Source organism: Hermetia illucens, chromosome 4 (assembly GCF_905115235.1).
Source record: "Hermetia illucens chromosome 4, iHerIll2.2.curated.20191125, whole genome shotgun sequence".
NCBI lineage: Eukaryota > Metazoa > Arthropoda > Insecta > Diptera > Stratiomyidae > Hermetia > Hermetia illucens.
The window spans coordinates 113,973,793-113,991,247 of record NC_051852.1 but is presented as its reverse complement, the minus strand read 5'-3'; the positions used below and the strand labels follow the sequence as shown (position 1 = coordinate 113,991,247).

The window sequence follows — 17,455 nt, the reverse complement described above, 5'->3', positions numbered from 1 at the left end:
TGTTTATGTATCGCAGGATTTCCGTTAGTAAATGTGATGCTATTTGCTGCAGTTGGAGCACATCAGGCGGGGCACTCATATAGAAAATGCTCCGTGGATTCCCCTTTCTCATTATGGGATGGACACGTATCATCTTGGAGAATTCCCATTCTGAACAGATGCCCAGCTAGTGAATTATGGCCAGTCAGAATGCCCACAATACTTCTGCAAGTCTTCCTACTTCTCGACAGGATTAACTTTGCAGCATGTTTGTTTAGTTATGACAGGAAAAGTTTGGTGTGTCTAGCAGTATTAAGGTTCAGCCTCCTGTCATGATGGGATGCTTATTCCCAGTTTTTGATAGCAGCATCAGCCAATGCTCCTGACACAATAATTGCTGGTTCCGGTCCGGGCATGGCAGAAATTGAACCCTCTTTTGCTAAAGCATCCGAGATTTCATTTCTCTCTGCGTGACAATGACCGCGTGCTCAGAGTAATTCGATCGTATTGAATCTAGAAACAGAGTTTAATCGATTTCTACATTCCTGAACGATTTTTGAAGTGATTAAAGTGCTACTCATTGCCCTCAATGCAGCTTGATTATCGCTACAGTTTGCGATGGGTTTGCCCTTTAACCGCTCGTCAATCATCCAAATTGCCGCCCTTAGGATCGCATATACTTCAGCCTGAAAGACCGTTGTATGTTGTCCCAAGGGAAAAGCGCACTTCCCGTTTTTACTCGAGAGGTAGACTCCTGCTCCAGAACTCTTTTCTGTTGTTGAGCCATCGCTGTAGAAGATGTCAGTATATCTGGACACGCATTCTTTTGGTTCGTCCCAGTTTTCTACTCGTTTCAAGATAACTTCATATCTTCTACCAAACAGATTTATGGGGATCCGAGAATCGGAAAGCATTGCGAAAACTGAATTCAGTTCTTCCAACGACTCTTCCAATGCTCTGTGCTTTCCACGTCCATTGTTGTCCCATAGATCTAATCGAATTAGTCTATGGGCTGCTTTCATTGCAGCGCTCTGAATAAACAATTCAATGGCTGCAAATTGAGTAATGTATTCGCCGGATGTCGTGCTCATGGCACGGACGATACCCAGACACACAACTCTTTGCAGTGTGGCGAGTTTACAGCGGAAACTCTTTTGTTTCACCTTGACCCACCACACTACGGATGCATAGGCGAACATTGGCCTGATGATAGCAACATATATGCACATTACTACCTGAGGCCTAAGTCCCCATGTCGAGAGAAAGCTCCGCGTACACAGCCCATAAGCTGCGAGAGCTCGTTTCATCTTTATCTCTACATGTTTGTTCCAAAGAGGCTTCTTGTCTAGAATAACTCCTAGATATTTCACTTCTTCCGTTGTTGAAGGGTTGTGCCCCTCATTTCTGGAAGGCAAAGACCATTCAGTAAGTGCTCCCTGGCGGTAGCACAGTTTTTGGAAGGGCCCACAGTCAAAAGTCTCTTCAATGTCCACGAACGCCTTTCAGAATTACGTCCTCTATCTTTGAAGCGAAAGACTGAAGAGCAGACTCACAGGACATTCCACATTGGTAAGCATGTTGGTTTTCATTTAGTGGGTGCGAATTTAGCGCCTTCGCGTGAATGTGACGCTCTACTAGTCTCTTCAGACATTTCAGTGAAAATGATGTTAAGTTGATTTGCCGGAAGTTCTTGGGATTTGAATAGTCATCTTTCCCAGACTTAGGTATAAATACTGCCTTCACCTTCTGCCAAAAGGAAGGTCAGGTAGCCCAGAGCAAGACATCCTCGAAAAATATTTCGATGAAGTCACAGCTAGGAGGGTAAACTGTACAAAAGTATACTAGAAAGGTACACGTACGTACATAGACCGAAATTAAAGGCCTACCCATCGAAGCTGCGAGTTATTTCAATAGGCAAGGTATGGATCGGCTAGATTATTAGTCGACTACTCGAGCTTATACCGCTGAAGAGGGGCTTTAAATGTATAGTATGTAGTTTTCGGCACACAGTGAGAAAATGCACCAACGCATAAAATAAATTCAGGCTGTTCTAAACATGTAGAAAGGCGGATTACTCTGTTGGGCACTGTTACACAGCGATAGGTAGGCGGCTAAACTTAAGTTACTGTCAAGTGGCCTAGTACATTCTTTTTAAGAGCATCTATTAGCATGAAATAGATATTCCTATTCAGTGGAAAAACCCAGTAGAATTTGGACAACAGATAATAGTACCAAAGTTGCGAAATTGGACCTGTCGAAACCAGGCCATATAGAAGACAAAAAGGGGTCTAGAAAATCAATTTACCTGAGGGAAGATTGTAGGCCGGAGCTTTAGTTGGACAGGTGTGTTCGTGAGGACTATATACTAAGCGATAATTTTCGAAACGGAGCACGACCCCGAAGCAAAGCAAGAGAGAAGTAGACAAAGGATAGGCAAGTGGAAAGTGCGATGGTAAAATGTTTACCGAAATTCAAATTCAAACAGGAAAGAAGACTGTCACGAAACAGATGCTAAAAAGTTTCACAACAATGCGATATGCATACAACACATCTATACCACGTTGCATCGTATCAGGAAAATTTCTGAAGTATTGCGGAAATAGATCAATTTTGCCGGGCCTGAAGCAAACGTCCGCCAGAATACGAGTACAGTATAAGGACGCAAAAAGCAATGCAAGAAGTGCGACTTTGATCTTTTGAACGCCGCCTATATGGCGGTTCTATCGAAAACAGAAGGCAAACGTCCCTTGCTGAAGATTTGTCGTCCGCTCTTGTATGATATTATCTAAAATCTATCCTGGTAAAATATGAACGTTCCAACAGCCCCAGCGAACCCTGAGAAAATAACAGAAGTAGATGAAAGGGAACTATTAAATTCTGCAACTGGTGATAAGATAGGCCTTGGACTAAAGATTTAAGCCCTGAAACTGGTCAAAACTGAAACTGGTCCTTTTAAAAAAGGAGGAGGGGGTTTGGGAACCAGCATCAGACATAAGGATTAGCTGCAAGATTCTGTTTTGGAATGAGGGAACAAAGAATTCCCAAAGGGGACAATATATTTATGATCTTTGATCTGAACACCACTGTAGGCTTTTGCGGCACCTTCCTCGGATATGTAATGGGGAATTACGGTGAGGCACTGTTGGAGCACAGAGTTCGTCATAAAGTCAGTTCGGTTTTAACTGACCCGCAGGTATCTAATCAGAGTGGCCACATCACGATCAGTAATGTATTTAGGAGTTGTCTTCTGCATGCGCGAAATAAAAGAGGCACTGACATCGGTTTCAAGCGAGATAATCTATTCGCAGGTGTGCAGGGCCTTGATTCATCAAATTCAACAGGGTACGCTTTCGAGATTCAGCCGTCTTGGGCTCGACGAACGTATGGAACTGAAGGTTCTTTCACGTGTTTTTTGGTGCTTCTAGTGAAAGTAAATATAATTGGACACCCCGTTTCGTCGTTAGGCAGTTACATTTTATTCTGCATACACCAATATTTTGGGAACAACTTTCCACTTCTTCGGCGCAGGGTGAAGGTATAAACTTATTATTGCTGTTTTAAGTAGCAGCAAATGTGATCCACTTGTGCTCGGTACCGTGGTAAATCTCAGGCCATTTTTTTCGCTCATCGAACTGATACCCCGTACTGGCGGCTTTTGGGAGTGGTTAGGCAGGCTCCTGGTTCTCGATGTCTCTCGACTACAATGGCTTGGTGGTGTACAGTGTTGCTATAGTGACATCTAATGCTACAAGCTGCTTAGACAAGGAGCTGTGTAAATCGAGCATATCATTCCTTAGAACGCCCACGAAGGATCGTATAAGGATGTGCGCAGGGGAGAATGGTGGACGTCAAGAGTCGTAGTAATGACGGCATCGGCCACAGAAGGCTCCTTAAGATTGAGAACTTAGAAGGAGCTCAATGATTATGAGACTCCTTCAATACCGAAGGTGGTGAGATGCTTGGAAGAAAGGAGCTCCGTAAACGTGACCAATGTACGGAAACAAGAATGGTGGTTATTCTGGATTTTCGACATGGAAGAGTCACCCTTCATTTTACTTCAAGCCACAATTGTTGAGCTGTCGGAATTTACTAAAGACAAGCGCAACGTGCACTAAGCAATCAAGGAAATGGTGATAGAGTCCTATGGAACAAATTGCAGTTCAAAGAGGCACTAAATGAGGTGATCGCTCAAGACCTGCTCTCTCAGACTACCTAACATTAAGCCAACCCTATCCAAACGGTGTATGTGCATGCATTGCATTTTCAGCTAAGCCAGTAACCAGTTCTTCCTTTATTTCAGCCTTTGTTCCTTTTCCAAGCGGGGTCGGCTAAGCCAGTAACCAGTTGTTATTGTCGTCATCAACTGATTACTGGCTTAGTCGACCTCGTTTGTGAAGGAGACAAAGGCCGAAGAAAAAGAAGAACTGGTTACTGACTTAGCTGAAAATGCCACGTCCAGCTTGTGATGTTATACTTTGCAGGACAGGATTTAGAGGCTGGTTTTAGTGGGTAAAAATCCCACACGCTGGAACAAATGTATCAGTGCCTTTGCCAGATTTCCAGCTTTGGAGAAAAATAGCCAGATAATAGCTAAAATTATCCTGGAAAGCTATAAAAGCCTTGAAAGCTTGATTGACAGAGGATAAGCTGGTTTTCACTATGGATCGTTGTCAGTGGACCATATTAACACGCAACGCGGAGTTCAGATCTCCTCTTCATCTGGTTTTCATGGATTTCCAGAAGACTTTCGACAGCGTGAACAGGGAATGTATTTGGAATGTTCTATGCAGGAGGGATACTCCCGAGAAACTAATAGATGTTATTAGAGTGTCATATGATGCAAACTGGTGCACACTGTGACGTGTTGTCCCCTTCTACTGTTTTGCGCCATGTGCTTCATGGGCGACTGACTTGTCGGCCATTCTAGGATAGTGGATTCCATTATATGGCATAGACAGCAATGCATCTTTTGCACTTTCTTAAAGTATGCAACTTCCACTGCTACTTAGACCCGCTTCGTCTTCATAAGTGTAAATATCCTGTTGACCCTAATTTAGGTTAGCGTTGGGTTTTTTATTGCCCATATAATTCCAATTAGAATTTTGTCGAACTTTTTACTTTTTGGTTATTGAAATTTCAATTTCGTTCTTTTGAGTTCCAACTCGGACCCTCCTCAGTATTTTTGCCATTAGATGGTAAAAGTATCCGTATCCCTTTTGTAAATGCATTTACCCTTTCTTTGTGGTTCCGAATTTCGGGGCCATTTTCTGTGGATAATCCCCTCATTTCTAAGTTAGGGATGTTTTCCTCTAGACTGATTGTCGTGTTTTTTTTCAATGCCACTGATGAGGAAGAACATTCCCATTTGCTTTGGAAATAGGTTCTAGGTTCAAGCTAACAATTTTTTCGCTTTTAATTAGTCGATACAAATAATTAGACAAAATCCGACACTTGAGAGAAGGCGTATGCAGCCTATTTTAAGTGTTTATGTATTTCTATGTTTTCCTCGCGACAATTAAATCTATTAGAAGCTGTCCCAGTTTTAGATCCAGCCAACAAATGAATGTAGTTTCATCAGAATGAAGGACTACGTCCACATGGAACGGCAAAACTATATACGTACAATCAATTCTAACAACCAACCTCAACAATGAACAGCGATTCCATTAAACTCAACTTATCGATTTCATTTCATTTCTAATAAATTTCATTCTATTCAAGCATCCTCCCTGGGGCCTCCTTAATTAAAAGCTTTGTTTCCCTTAGGATTTTTACTTTTTAATAGAAAATTACATTTCCTGGAGCCCATGTAGAACACACACCCATTCAATTCGTGAGTGACTCCTGCTAGTGTAAAACATATTCACGTTCCAAAGTGTAATGAATACATACGTATATCTACATTATGCTATCTACTCTCCAGGGATCTAATATCTTTCGACTTGGAAAAGGAGGAAGTCAAAGAGAGTCTCTCGCCAGACTGAAATGCTGATAAACGGGCGTGGAATACAAATTGACTTATAATAGGGTTAAAGGGATCCTTTCCAAAGAAATTGTGAGTGGAGGGAAAGTCCACAAAAACTGCTTTCAAGAGGGCAATCATTAAAGATACGATTTCTCAATTCATTTTTTCTGAAGCAGCTTAATTACGAAAGCTGAGGCCTATGTATCAGATTTTGGTCAATGAACAAAGCAGAAATTAGGATCCTTTCATGCATGTTGTCGGATATTTTTTCAAGGCTACTTTTGTTCCGGAGTATAGAAGACTTGTCTGAGTCTTGCTGAGGACTCGGCATTGGATTTGCCTCTTCCAATATTTACGCTACTAATGGCAAGTAATTTCTAAGAGGAAAATGGCTTCAAGGAGAAGATTCAATTTCCTACAGAGTTAATTATTTTCTGTTTTTCTCGGATTCTTTCTTTGTTTTCAGTTGAGCCTTCATCAGACTTTATTGGAGTTGCTGCTGAATCACTCACTTTCTGGGTTTGTTGCTGAAGGGCAGAGAAATTTCCGTACAACATGGTACTTTTAGTTTTAAAGCTGTAGTGCGTAAGTATTTGCGGCATTTATGGTGCTACCTCCTGCCTGGATGGCTTCCAGGGCAGCATCCCTGATAGCAGATAGGAGGTTTCACTCTGCTGTCACTAGGAAATGCTGTTCTACAAGGAGTGCTGGCGAGTAGATGAGAATTGTAGGACACAAACTTAGTAAGGAACTACTAACTTTATTATTCTAATCATTACTAGGACATCCATTGCAGCTCCAAATTAAAAGATGATGTGATAGACACAAAATATGTTGGGTAAACTCGAACCGATTTGGTGTCCGAACTTCGGTCCAGGATTGACATGAAGACTACATTCTGTGAGGCAGTCCAGAGCATCCCCGTGATTAAAACTGTTGTTCCCAGTCTCAAACCCACATCCTTTCTTCAAATGAGGTATGGGTTATCTCGTGACTAAGGGAGATGTATAGGAAGCCATTAGACGGTACTGTCGAGTTTTAACCAATCTCAAGGCAAGAACCCCTTTCATATCCACTTAGAAAGCCAAAAGCTGACTATAGCAAGTTTGACCAGGAACATAATCAAACAACTTTTGATAGGTGGAAATATAGCCTGAATGGATCATTTGCGGACTACGAAAAAGAATTTGGGACGTCTAACAAGCTGCTCACTCTTTATTGAAAAGGAACTGGAAAAAGTAGTCTTGTCGACGAGGGATAAAAACACGCCAGGGTCAAATCGTATTCAGTGATAAATGCTGAAGCTCAAACTCAGGCATAAGTTGGTTTTGGGGAAGAAGGGTGTTCAATGCACATTTGGAAGTGGATGTTTTTCTTGTCAAAGGTGGCAAGCGCCAACGCATCGTCCCAGCAGGATGTTGGACATAGCATGGAAGCGGTTCGAACTGCTTATTGAATCTAAACAAAACTGAATTTTTGACGACCGATCTTCATGAAACAGGCACATTCACTGTCAGCGGCAGTGATCTGCCCAGAACTGAGCCATTTAAATACGTCGGGTCAACGCTATCTGCCAATGGAGAACTGCGTTATGAAATTGATTCACGCATTAACGCAACCTGGATGAAGTGGCCTTCCACAACTGGTGTTCTTTGTGATCGATATATCAACGAACGTCTCAAATATAAAATTTACCACAATGTCGTCCGTCCTGTCGTCCTTTATGGTTCTGAGTGTTGACCGACTATAAAAGACAACGTACGGCCTCTTGCGGTAAGGGAGACGATGTTGCGTTGGATTAGTGGCGTGACACGTTTTGATCATATTTGAAATGAGGATATTCACGACCGTTATGGGGTCGCACCGATCGCGGAAAGATTGTGAGAGAGGGGTCTTCGATAGCCTGGTCACGCAATTCGTGCTAACGCGAACTCACTTGCGACCAAAAGGCTGGCCGAAACAACCGTGGCTTGATACACTAGATGGGGATTTAAAAGCCCCGAGATTGCACTCAGATCAGGCATCCGATAGAGCTAAATGGCGAAAGCGATCACGACGAGCCGACCTCGCTTATGAACGGGAGAAAGGCTGTAGATGCAATTCAGGAAGTGCTTAAAATGCGAGTCGTGCTCCGTGCTATGTTATATATAATGAACATTATCAGTTGAAAAATGTTCGCTTCAAGTTACTTTTGTGGATATTGAGGGTCTATATAAGGATCTGCGCCTTGCTCTACGAACCGTAGAGAGGACAACGGAGAATGGATGTAACATTGCGGCTCATGGATTTATTCTTGGTTCGGATCTCTGGAACGTCTTATATCATTGACAGTGGTGATCTGAGGTGCCCAACGAATCGCATGGAATTTGGTGGAATACTTCGGCATTATGATAGGCTCGGAGACCGGCTTTGTCGAGGAAATTCGAAACAGTGAAAAACAGCTTAAAGCTAAAATATTTGCTTTTAACAGACTACAAGCTCTTGTATCCAATAGGTGTTCTTTGCTAATGAGTGCTTCGTCGTGTTTCAAGGTTTTGAAATGTGGGTTCTACAGTGCAGGCCGATACACTGAGACCGATTATTATCCACTTAGTGGGCAGAAGAATTTTCGGCCATACCGGTGTAAAATTGGGAAATCGCAATTGTCGCTGTCCTTTGTTCTCTGTCCTATGTCCGTTGTCCTCTGTTCTCTATCCTTTGTCCTTTGTCCGCTGTTTTCTGTCTTCTGTCTATTGTCCTCTATTCCCCGTCCTCTGTTATTGGTAATCGTCTGGCTACTGGTAATTCGTGCTTCTTTGAAATGTGTTGAATAAAAATCTTGTTTTCTAACGACCAGTTACTCGTGTATCTGGAACAATTTTCGTCATCAGGTGCCGCCTAGGAGCAACACCCGCTTCTCCTGTGGAAACCCGTAGTTCTTCCTTGAGAAAACGACGGTGCCAGGGTGCTATAAAGGACTATTCTGGTCCATTATACGAGTATCTACATATATGCACATATGATCTCGTCAGTTATCTTACCAAAGTTTAACCTCAGTCAACATTGTGTAAGGTGTGTGTTAGAGCAGATGAATCCACTGGATGACTTGATTGAGCACTTGTCGATTTACAAATTGAAAAGGATACTTAGAGAATCTGTGCCTCCCGCAATATCAGTCGGTGAGGATTAATTTTAAGTGAACTCACTCGTAGGTTGTGGTATAAGGATAATCACCACGGTAAATTTTACTTTACAGATTGGCATGATCAATCGGTTTTTCAGCTCTTCGACGATTTCAATGAAAAGTTGATTGGTTGTTGGTGTTTCTTAGCTATTGGTCATTTACATCCTGACTATGGGTCGTGTTGGTGGTCCTTCCACATTTTCCCGGTTGTCATACTATACTCTCACTATACTAAACTTTTTCTTTTAAGGTCGCAGGTTTTCGACGATTCATCGGTAACACTGGTGGGATTTTCCTATATCTGTTAATTTGTATTTTTAATAAAGAAGTGAGTTGGAAGTTGGTTGTTTCCAAACTGGATGTCACAATAGAGGTATTTGATTGGTCTACTCCTGTCTCCTGGATCGCTTCGTCAAGATTAAAGGATATCTATGGACCCCTCTTTCTTAGTTCCTGCTCTTTGGTTGGGGAACTTGCATTGTAAGAGACTGGGTAGCGACCATTACTTCTTGTTTCAGTTTCACTCTTTTTCGCTGTTGCAATGATGCTTTCCGATATCTTGAGTTTCCCTAACCGGCGAGTGCGGGGAAGTCCAAAGGCAATAGTCACAATAACTGGACTCTGGTTGAAATTAAAAAAGCATAGTAGCAAGAAGGAAAGGTGCGAGTTCGTACAGACGAGATTGTCGTTTCCAACAAGGGCAATCTGAAGTACGTATTGATGAAACTGGTCCTGATCTAACAAATCTATTTGTCAGCAGGATGAGAAGAACTCGAATAGAAGACCTCATGGAAGGACTCTTCGTGGGCAAAGCTGTTGCCTTTCGGAGGTAAGTTAGCTCGGTGCTATGTTATATATAATGAACATTATCAGTTGAAAAGCCTAACTATTGGCAAACCAAACGAGTGAGCCGGAGGGCGGTAGGTAGGAGCGACCAGGAAGAAGAAGAGCTGGTCTAAAAGAAGTCAGTAGAAACCTCAAGCTGGTTGGCCAATGAAGCGCGAGGGGATTCTTTGCTCAGCAGTATCTCAGTAGTAGCAGTATCTCTCTAATCTTGTGAGGAATAGCAGACCCAACACGAAAACGAACGAAAGCGACCTTTGGATGATGATCCCTCTCGGGGTCGATATAAGCGCCTCTCTTGTTGCACACATTCAGAAGACAACTCCTAAATCGACCCTCAATTCTTTAAGCGGTGTTGGCCAGTTTGGGCTACAACTGACTGCACTTATTGGAAGATCTATGCTCGAACAAAGATAAGTCGGTAGATATGTATAAACTCATCATCAATCAGCCTTGTTCACTAAATCGGAAATCTCCGCAAATTCATAGCACTTAATGCTCCTTAATCTAGACTAGAATCCTGCAGTCTGTGAAAAATTTATCAGAAACCGGCTCACAGTTCAAGAAAGTGGTTAGTAACGGTCTGACAACGGTTTCGCGTCTGCTATCACTTGGCTTTCCACAGTACGCAAAAGGGAGAGAAGTACGCTCCAAAGTCCTACAAACTGACTAGCTTATATCGCTTGATTTTTCTCCCGATTTGGAGTAAGCGAACATTCTGGGGACTGTCGATGCCGTTATCGAGCAGCGTATGCACATTCCAGAAATTAATCACTAGCTGTTTTCGATAGACTTGTGGCGGTGAAGTCGGTTCCTATCCGGGACGTTGTTGATGTTCCTATAGCAGGATGTTTTCGAAATTTGCAGCTTACTAGATCACATATTTCTCTCTCTTTTGGACGCTTCCTACGACAAGCAGTCAATACTATCAGTGTATTCTTAGACCTTGACTTACATCAATGAAGTCTGTAAGCCTGGTTTTTATAGCGTTTTCATTAAAAAATCCTCCCCTTTCAAATGATAATGCAGGGGGTGGAATAGCGAAAACCGAAAGTGCCAAGATCAGGCAAGGATGGGGGTTGGATGGAATGCCGCGAATCTAATAAATTTTTCTCTGAAAGATCGCAGTAGGGTGAAGTCTAGAGTTGTCACGGTAAGACTTATCAGATATGGTCTTGATGTCGATGGCCCTGTTTCGTTCGTGACCGAATAGGATAGAAAATCTTCGAATTTTTTCTCATGAGCTGTGAAACGTAATCCTTTCGGCGGCCTTCCTTGTTTCTGAGGAATAACTTGTAGGGAATCCACAAATCAAATTTCACAACATTACTTAGGGACCGAATTCTTTTCTCCACGGTGGTTTTACGTTGAACCTCTTTCATGTGGAGCACAACTCGTCAACTACACTTACGTGTTATAGCTTGCGGTTCCTGGCAGGTTTCTTCAGCTCCGTCCAGGTTCACGGCGTCCCTCGGTGCTCTTGGGATTGTGGGTTATACCGCACAATGGGGTTATCGAAAAGTACGATGATCAGTTAGACTGGTTTTATTGGTATCTGCATTTAGTCTGACTCTATTTGCCTCCCACTGCGAATCCAGAGCCTTTAGATCAAGGTCCGTGATTCGGTGAGAAAGCAAACATATGTCATGAGCATAGTTAAGGAATTTGATGAAAGAGAGTTCGTCCATTGTAGCCAGGCTAGTACGACAGATGTCAGGAGTAGCGGGAAGAAAAAATATCGATGACAAGATGCAAACATTGGCGACTCCGCTAGCGACTTTAAATTCCTTTGAAACTCTATCTCGACGCAGTGCGTATGTAGCTTTCACAACAGATTTTAGCTGCTTCGGAATACCCCTTCTGCTTTCAAATACATTCTTGTTCATGTTGTCGAGACTCTCGTTGACACAAGCACCAGAAAATACGTAAATATCCCCCAATTTTCACATTCAAAAACATGTGTCCCTTTTCGGAATCTTAACAATCGCCCCTTTTCCATTCATCGGAAAAGATCTTAGATTATCAGCATTTATGAATGAATGGAAACAGCAACTCTGCAGAGATTATAGGAGCTGCAAGGAGAGTTCCACGGGGAGACCGGCAAGGACAGTGGTTTTACCTTTGAAGTCATTATTGGCAAAGATAATGTTGCTTCTGTTTGGAGGAGCAGTTTATATCCTTATGCTACAGTTGCTTTCATGTAATCCACAAGAGGTGGATCTTCGTTGGATGATATTTGAATCAGTGTCCTGGTGGAGTGTTCCTTTCATCTCTGCAGTTTCTCATAATCGTGAATGAGTTGCTTACTGGAAGGAGTGTGCTCTTTCGACCATAAGATAACCGCCCCTTTCGGGGGAAGAAGAAAAATGAATATTAGAAAGGGGGAGAGTTCAAAAAGAGTGAACATCAGACAGAAGGAGGATCTTATGATTAAGCATGAATACTTAAGGGTTGTTAAATTTGTAGACCACCTTGTAGTCGTATTACAACCTTAAAATATATGATTCAAATCTTATCATCCCAAAAATTACGATTTTATGAACAAAGCGTTAAAATTACGACATCTTTTTATTTTCCCAAGCTGTTCTTTGTCGCACAAAAGGACGTGGGCAGCATATACTTCTCCCATTCTACTGGCACGGGTTTGTTGCCCTGAAATTCATTACTTGTTCTCATAATGTCTTTCTTGGTAGACGCTTCTCCGCAATTTGTTTATTTTATTACGGAATTATCCCTGAGAGTCTCCATTGCCAACAAGTTGAACCCTTTCTTCCAGGGCCTAACATATTACAGCATATAAAAGGAGTTTGAAATTTATTATTCCTCAGAGCACGAATACATCGTCTTTCATTGCTCCTTGATGCGGGAACAGATTGCCATAGAAAATCTCTTCGCCACAATCAAATTAAATTGGATTTCGGAACGACTAAGGTAAAATATGAAATCTACTCACCCAAAAATATTCCTTTTTAAATCCAGGAATTTTCCGATGGGAAGCACCAATTTGATGTAAATATTCGAAAAATGTGTCTAAGTCGTCTAGACCTCTAATGCCTTCGTCTAACGTTTCCATTACTTTATTTGCATGTTCGGCCAAATCTTCTGACGTCGCTTGCTGTTCTTTTGTCTTCAGGTCGTAGAATTTCGAGAACAATTGTAGAAGATCAGAATGTTCCTCGAATAATCTGAAAGTAGAAGAGATCCAGGTGAATGCAATATGAGAAGAATTTGATTAAGTGCTCGTATCTTTATGGTATGTTTTGTCTGTGTCAAATCATTCTGTGGTGGGGTTGCGGTTTTCTGGGGGTAGAAGAAACATGAAAAGATGATGTATCATGTTGTAGATACTACAATTGAATCATTTTAAAATGGAATGTAAGCAAAGAAAATAAGGATAAGGATCACGTAATTTCTAAAGCAGGGATTAGGCAGCTGTGGTTCCCGCGAGCGGAGGGATAAAAAAGTGGGGTGTCTTTTGCGGTTAACAATACTCGCAACCTTTGAAAGTGCGTTCGACACAAATTTGGAACATTCGACTTAAGAGATTTTTGTAAAGAATCATAAGATACACATGTTCACAGTTCGCTCCCAGATGCGTGAAATTGCGAATCCAAAATCATACGAAATCTAATGTTATAACAATGCTTAGCATTATGCAGCATTCTACACAGAAGTTTGTTGGGAATTGTGCCTCATAGTGGTGGCCTACTCATCCTCGATGTCGAAATGTTTCGAAAACACAATAAAGAGGTAATTTTTCGATCGTTTCCTTTTCGCCATGTTACCAAAAACTTTGCACCAAAAGGCGCGCAATGATCCCCTGCTGTCAGATCGGCTAATCAGGATCTTTCATGATGCTGGACAATAGGTTGTCCCGTCCTGTGCGTAGCGTATCCTCATTAGATTTCTAAGTCAAGCAGGGGAAAGACCGGTTGATTTTTTCCAAAAATTGACTGTAACATATAGCTCCGAAATCAAACACTGCTAAACGCTCGTTTGCCTCGTACATGAAATTCAAGGAAGGGCGTGAACGAGCTAAAAATTAAGGTCACTGGCCTCGGATCATCATTACAGAAAGAGGGGATGAGAGTTCCACGTCCCCAGTCTTTCGCCAGCAGAACACAAGTTAAGACTTACTACTCTGTCATGGGCCTTCAACACGGTTTGCAGAAGAAAGGGACACCTTTCTGGCAAAACTGTTACCTTCAAAGAGTGGAGTAAATTAGGAAAGAGGAGGAAGCTCTCGTGGAAACCGAGACTTGACTGTTAGGCAGCAAAGTGGACGTAACAGTGTCTTTTGACCGGTGTGGTGCTTTGTGTATTGGTTTCTAACAAGAAGATAATATAGTAAATGTAGTTTATTACAGTAACCTTTAGAGGTAGATAAAGCTTCACGAATTTTCCAAAAGACATGAGCAAACGGTCCGGCGCCTTCTTACCATCACGGCAACGTTCGGCCGCATCATCAAGGGAGCAACAACCGGTACCCGGTCTAGGCCTGAGTTAATAAGGAACTCTAGACATTCCGGTTTTGCGCCGAGGTCCACCAATTCAATATCCCCAAAAGCTTTCTGGCGTCCTGGCCTACGCCATCGCTCCATCTTAGGCAGGGTCTACCCCGCCTTTTTTTTCCAGCATAGATATTGCCCTTATAGACTTTCCGCGCTGAATCATCCTCATCCATACGAATTAAGTGACCTGTCCACCATAACCTATTGAAGCGGATTTTATCCACAACCGGACGGTCATGGTATCGCTTATAGATTTCGTCGTTATGTAGGCTATGGAATCGTCTATCTTCATGTAGCGGACCAAAAAATCTATGGAGGATTCTTCTCTCGAACGCGGCCAAGAGTTCGCAATTTTTCTTGCTAAGAACCCAAGTTTTCGAGGAATACATGAGGACTGGCAAGATGATTCTCTTGTACAGTAAGAGCTTTGACCCTATGGTGAGACGTTTCGAGCGGAACAGTGGAACAGTTTTTCTAAGCTGAAATAGGCTCTGTTGGCTGACAATAACCGTGCGCGGATTTCATCATCGTAGTTGTTACCGGTTGTGATTTTCGACCCTAGATAGGAGAAATTATCAACCGTCTCAAAGTTGTATTCTTCTGTCTTTATTCTTCCCTGACTTGTGCGGTTTGATGTTTTTGGTTGGTTGGTTTTCGGTGCTGGCGTTGCCACCATATATTTTGTCTTGCCTTTATTGATGTGTAGCTCAAGATCTAGCGCCGCCTGCTCGATCTGGATGAAGGCAGTTTGTACGTCTCGGGTCGTTCTTCCCATGATGCCGATATGGTCAGCATAGGCTAGTAGTTGGGTGGACTTAAAGAGGATCGTTCCTCTTGCATTTACTTCAGCATCACGGATCACTTTCTCGAGGGCCATGCTAAAGAGGACGCATGATAGGGGATCCCCTGGCCGTAGACCGTTGTTGATGTCGAATAGTCTTGAGAGTGATCCTGCTGCTTTTATCTGGCCTCGCACATTGGTCAGGGTCAGCCTAGTCAGTCTTATTAATTTTGTCAGGATACCGAATTCTCTTATGGCCGTGTACAGCTTTAAAGTCGATGAACAGTGCAACTGTTGTCCATATTCCAACAGTTTTTATATCGCTTGCCGCAGAGAGAAAATCTGATCTACCACTGATTTGCCACGAGTGAAGCCTCTTTGGTATAGGCCAATGATGCGGCGTATGGGGCTATCTGGCTTAGCAAGAGAGCGGAGAATATCTTATAGATGGTACTCAGCAACGTGATACCTCTGTAATTGGTGCACTGTGTGATATCTCCCTTTTTATGTATGAGACAGATAATGCCTCGTTGCCAATCGTCGGGCATTGATTCGCTGTCCCATACCTTGAGCTCAAGTTGATGAACTCCTGGCGACTTATGATTTTTTCGCCGATGAATTGCACGGACTGTTTCTCCTAAACTTAGTGGTGGCAGTATTTGTCCGTCGTCTTCAGTTGGCGGGACCTGCAACTCGCCGATGTTCTGGTTGCTTAGTAGCCCATCAAAGTTCTCAACTCATCGCTCCAACATGCCCATTCTGTCGGAAATCAGATTTCCCTCTTTGTCTCGGCAGGATGAGCATCGAGGTGAATAAGGCTTCAACCTGCTGACTTCTTTTGGTAAAACTTCCGCTTACTTTCCGCGTACTTTTCTAGTTCATAGATTTGTTGGTTCTCCCAGGCTTCGTTTTTCCGTTTGTGAAGCCGCTTTTCCGCTCGACGGAGGTCATGATAAGTCTCTGCGCGTGCCCGCGTTCTTTGAGAATGCAGCATTACTCGGTATGCGGGATTCTTCCGCTGCCAGCTTACATTCATGGTCAAACCAGCCGTTCCGACTCCTTTTGCGACTGAGGCCAAGTATGTTTGTGGCCGTATCAATGATAACGCTCTTCAAGTGGTTGTGAAGATGATTTTTTGATGCTTCATCTCCAGGTCCTCTGTTGACTGCGGTTATTGCGGCATCATTTCCCTCTTATAGGTGTTGCGGAGGACTGTGTTGTGGATGGCTTCAGTGTTCACTCTTACCTGTTTGTCAGGTGGGATTCTGGGCGGTGTTGTTATTTGAACTCGGAGCATCATGCCAACGAGATAGTGATCCGAGTCTATATTGGCATCCCTGTATGTTCTGACATTCATCAACGCTAAGAGCTGGAGGCGTTCGATCAACACGTGGTCAATTTGGTTGAAAGTAGTCCCGTTTGGAGAGGCCCACGTATGTTTGTGGACCGCTTTCCGCGCAAACCAGCTACTTCCAACAACCATTTCGCGTGACCCTGCTAATTGAACAATCCGCAGTTCCTTATCATTTGTATTTTGGTGTAAGCTATGGGAGCCAGTGTATCGCCTGAATACGGGTTCCTTCCGTACTTGGCTGTTACAATACCCAAGTATGATTTTGATATCATATCTGGGACAGGCTTCGAGGGGTCGTTCTACTGCCTGAAGATATCCTTCTCCGACTCTGCAGTCTCCTCTGTACGGGCGTGAACGTTAATGAGGCTTATATTTCTAAACTTGCCTCGCAAGTACAGAGGGCATAGCCGTTCGCTTATGTTTTCAAAGCCGATAACAGCAGGTTTCATTTTTTGGCTGACTAAGAAACCTACTCCGAGTACAAGGTTTACTGGATGGCCACTGTAATATACGGTGTAGCGACTCTTCTCCAGGAAACCGGTCCCTGTCCAACGCACCTCCTGTGAAGTTGTTACATCAGCTCTATATTGGGACAGGTTATCGGCTAGCTGCTCAAAAGCTTCATCTCTGTACAGGGAGCGCATGTTCCATGAGAAAATGCGCAAATCGTTATTCCGTTGTCGTTCGTCGTTGTATAATCCGTTCAGTCCGAGGCTCCTGTTGTTGCTTCGTAACAAGTTGTTTTCCATATAGGTTTGTTAAGCCTACCCAACCCTTAACCTGGAGGACCAGTTGATACAATTTGTTCCATTTTTAGGCGCGGGAGACTCACCTTCATCCTTCTCCGTCTGCAACTTTT

At 43.0% G+C, this 17,455-nt stretch overlaps 1 protein-coding gene across 1 annotated transcript in view; it reads right to left on the bottom strand.

The window, feature by feature from the left end:
* Positions 1-17,455, bottom strand: part of LOC119655101 — a 171,393-nt gene that overhangs the window by 39,223 nt on the left and 114,715 nt on the right. The window contains exon 2 of the mRNA XM_038060823.1: positions 12,904-13,135. Within this exon, the coding sequence (XP_037916751.1) occupies positions 12,904-13,023 (120 nt within the window). The 5' untranslated portion in view covers positions 13,024-13,135. The remainder of the gene's footprint in view (positions 1-12,903; positions 13,136-17,455) is intronic.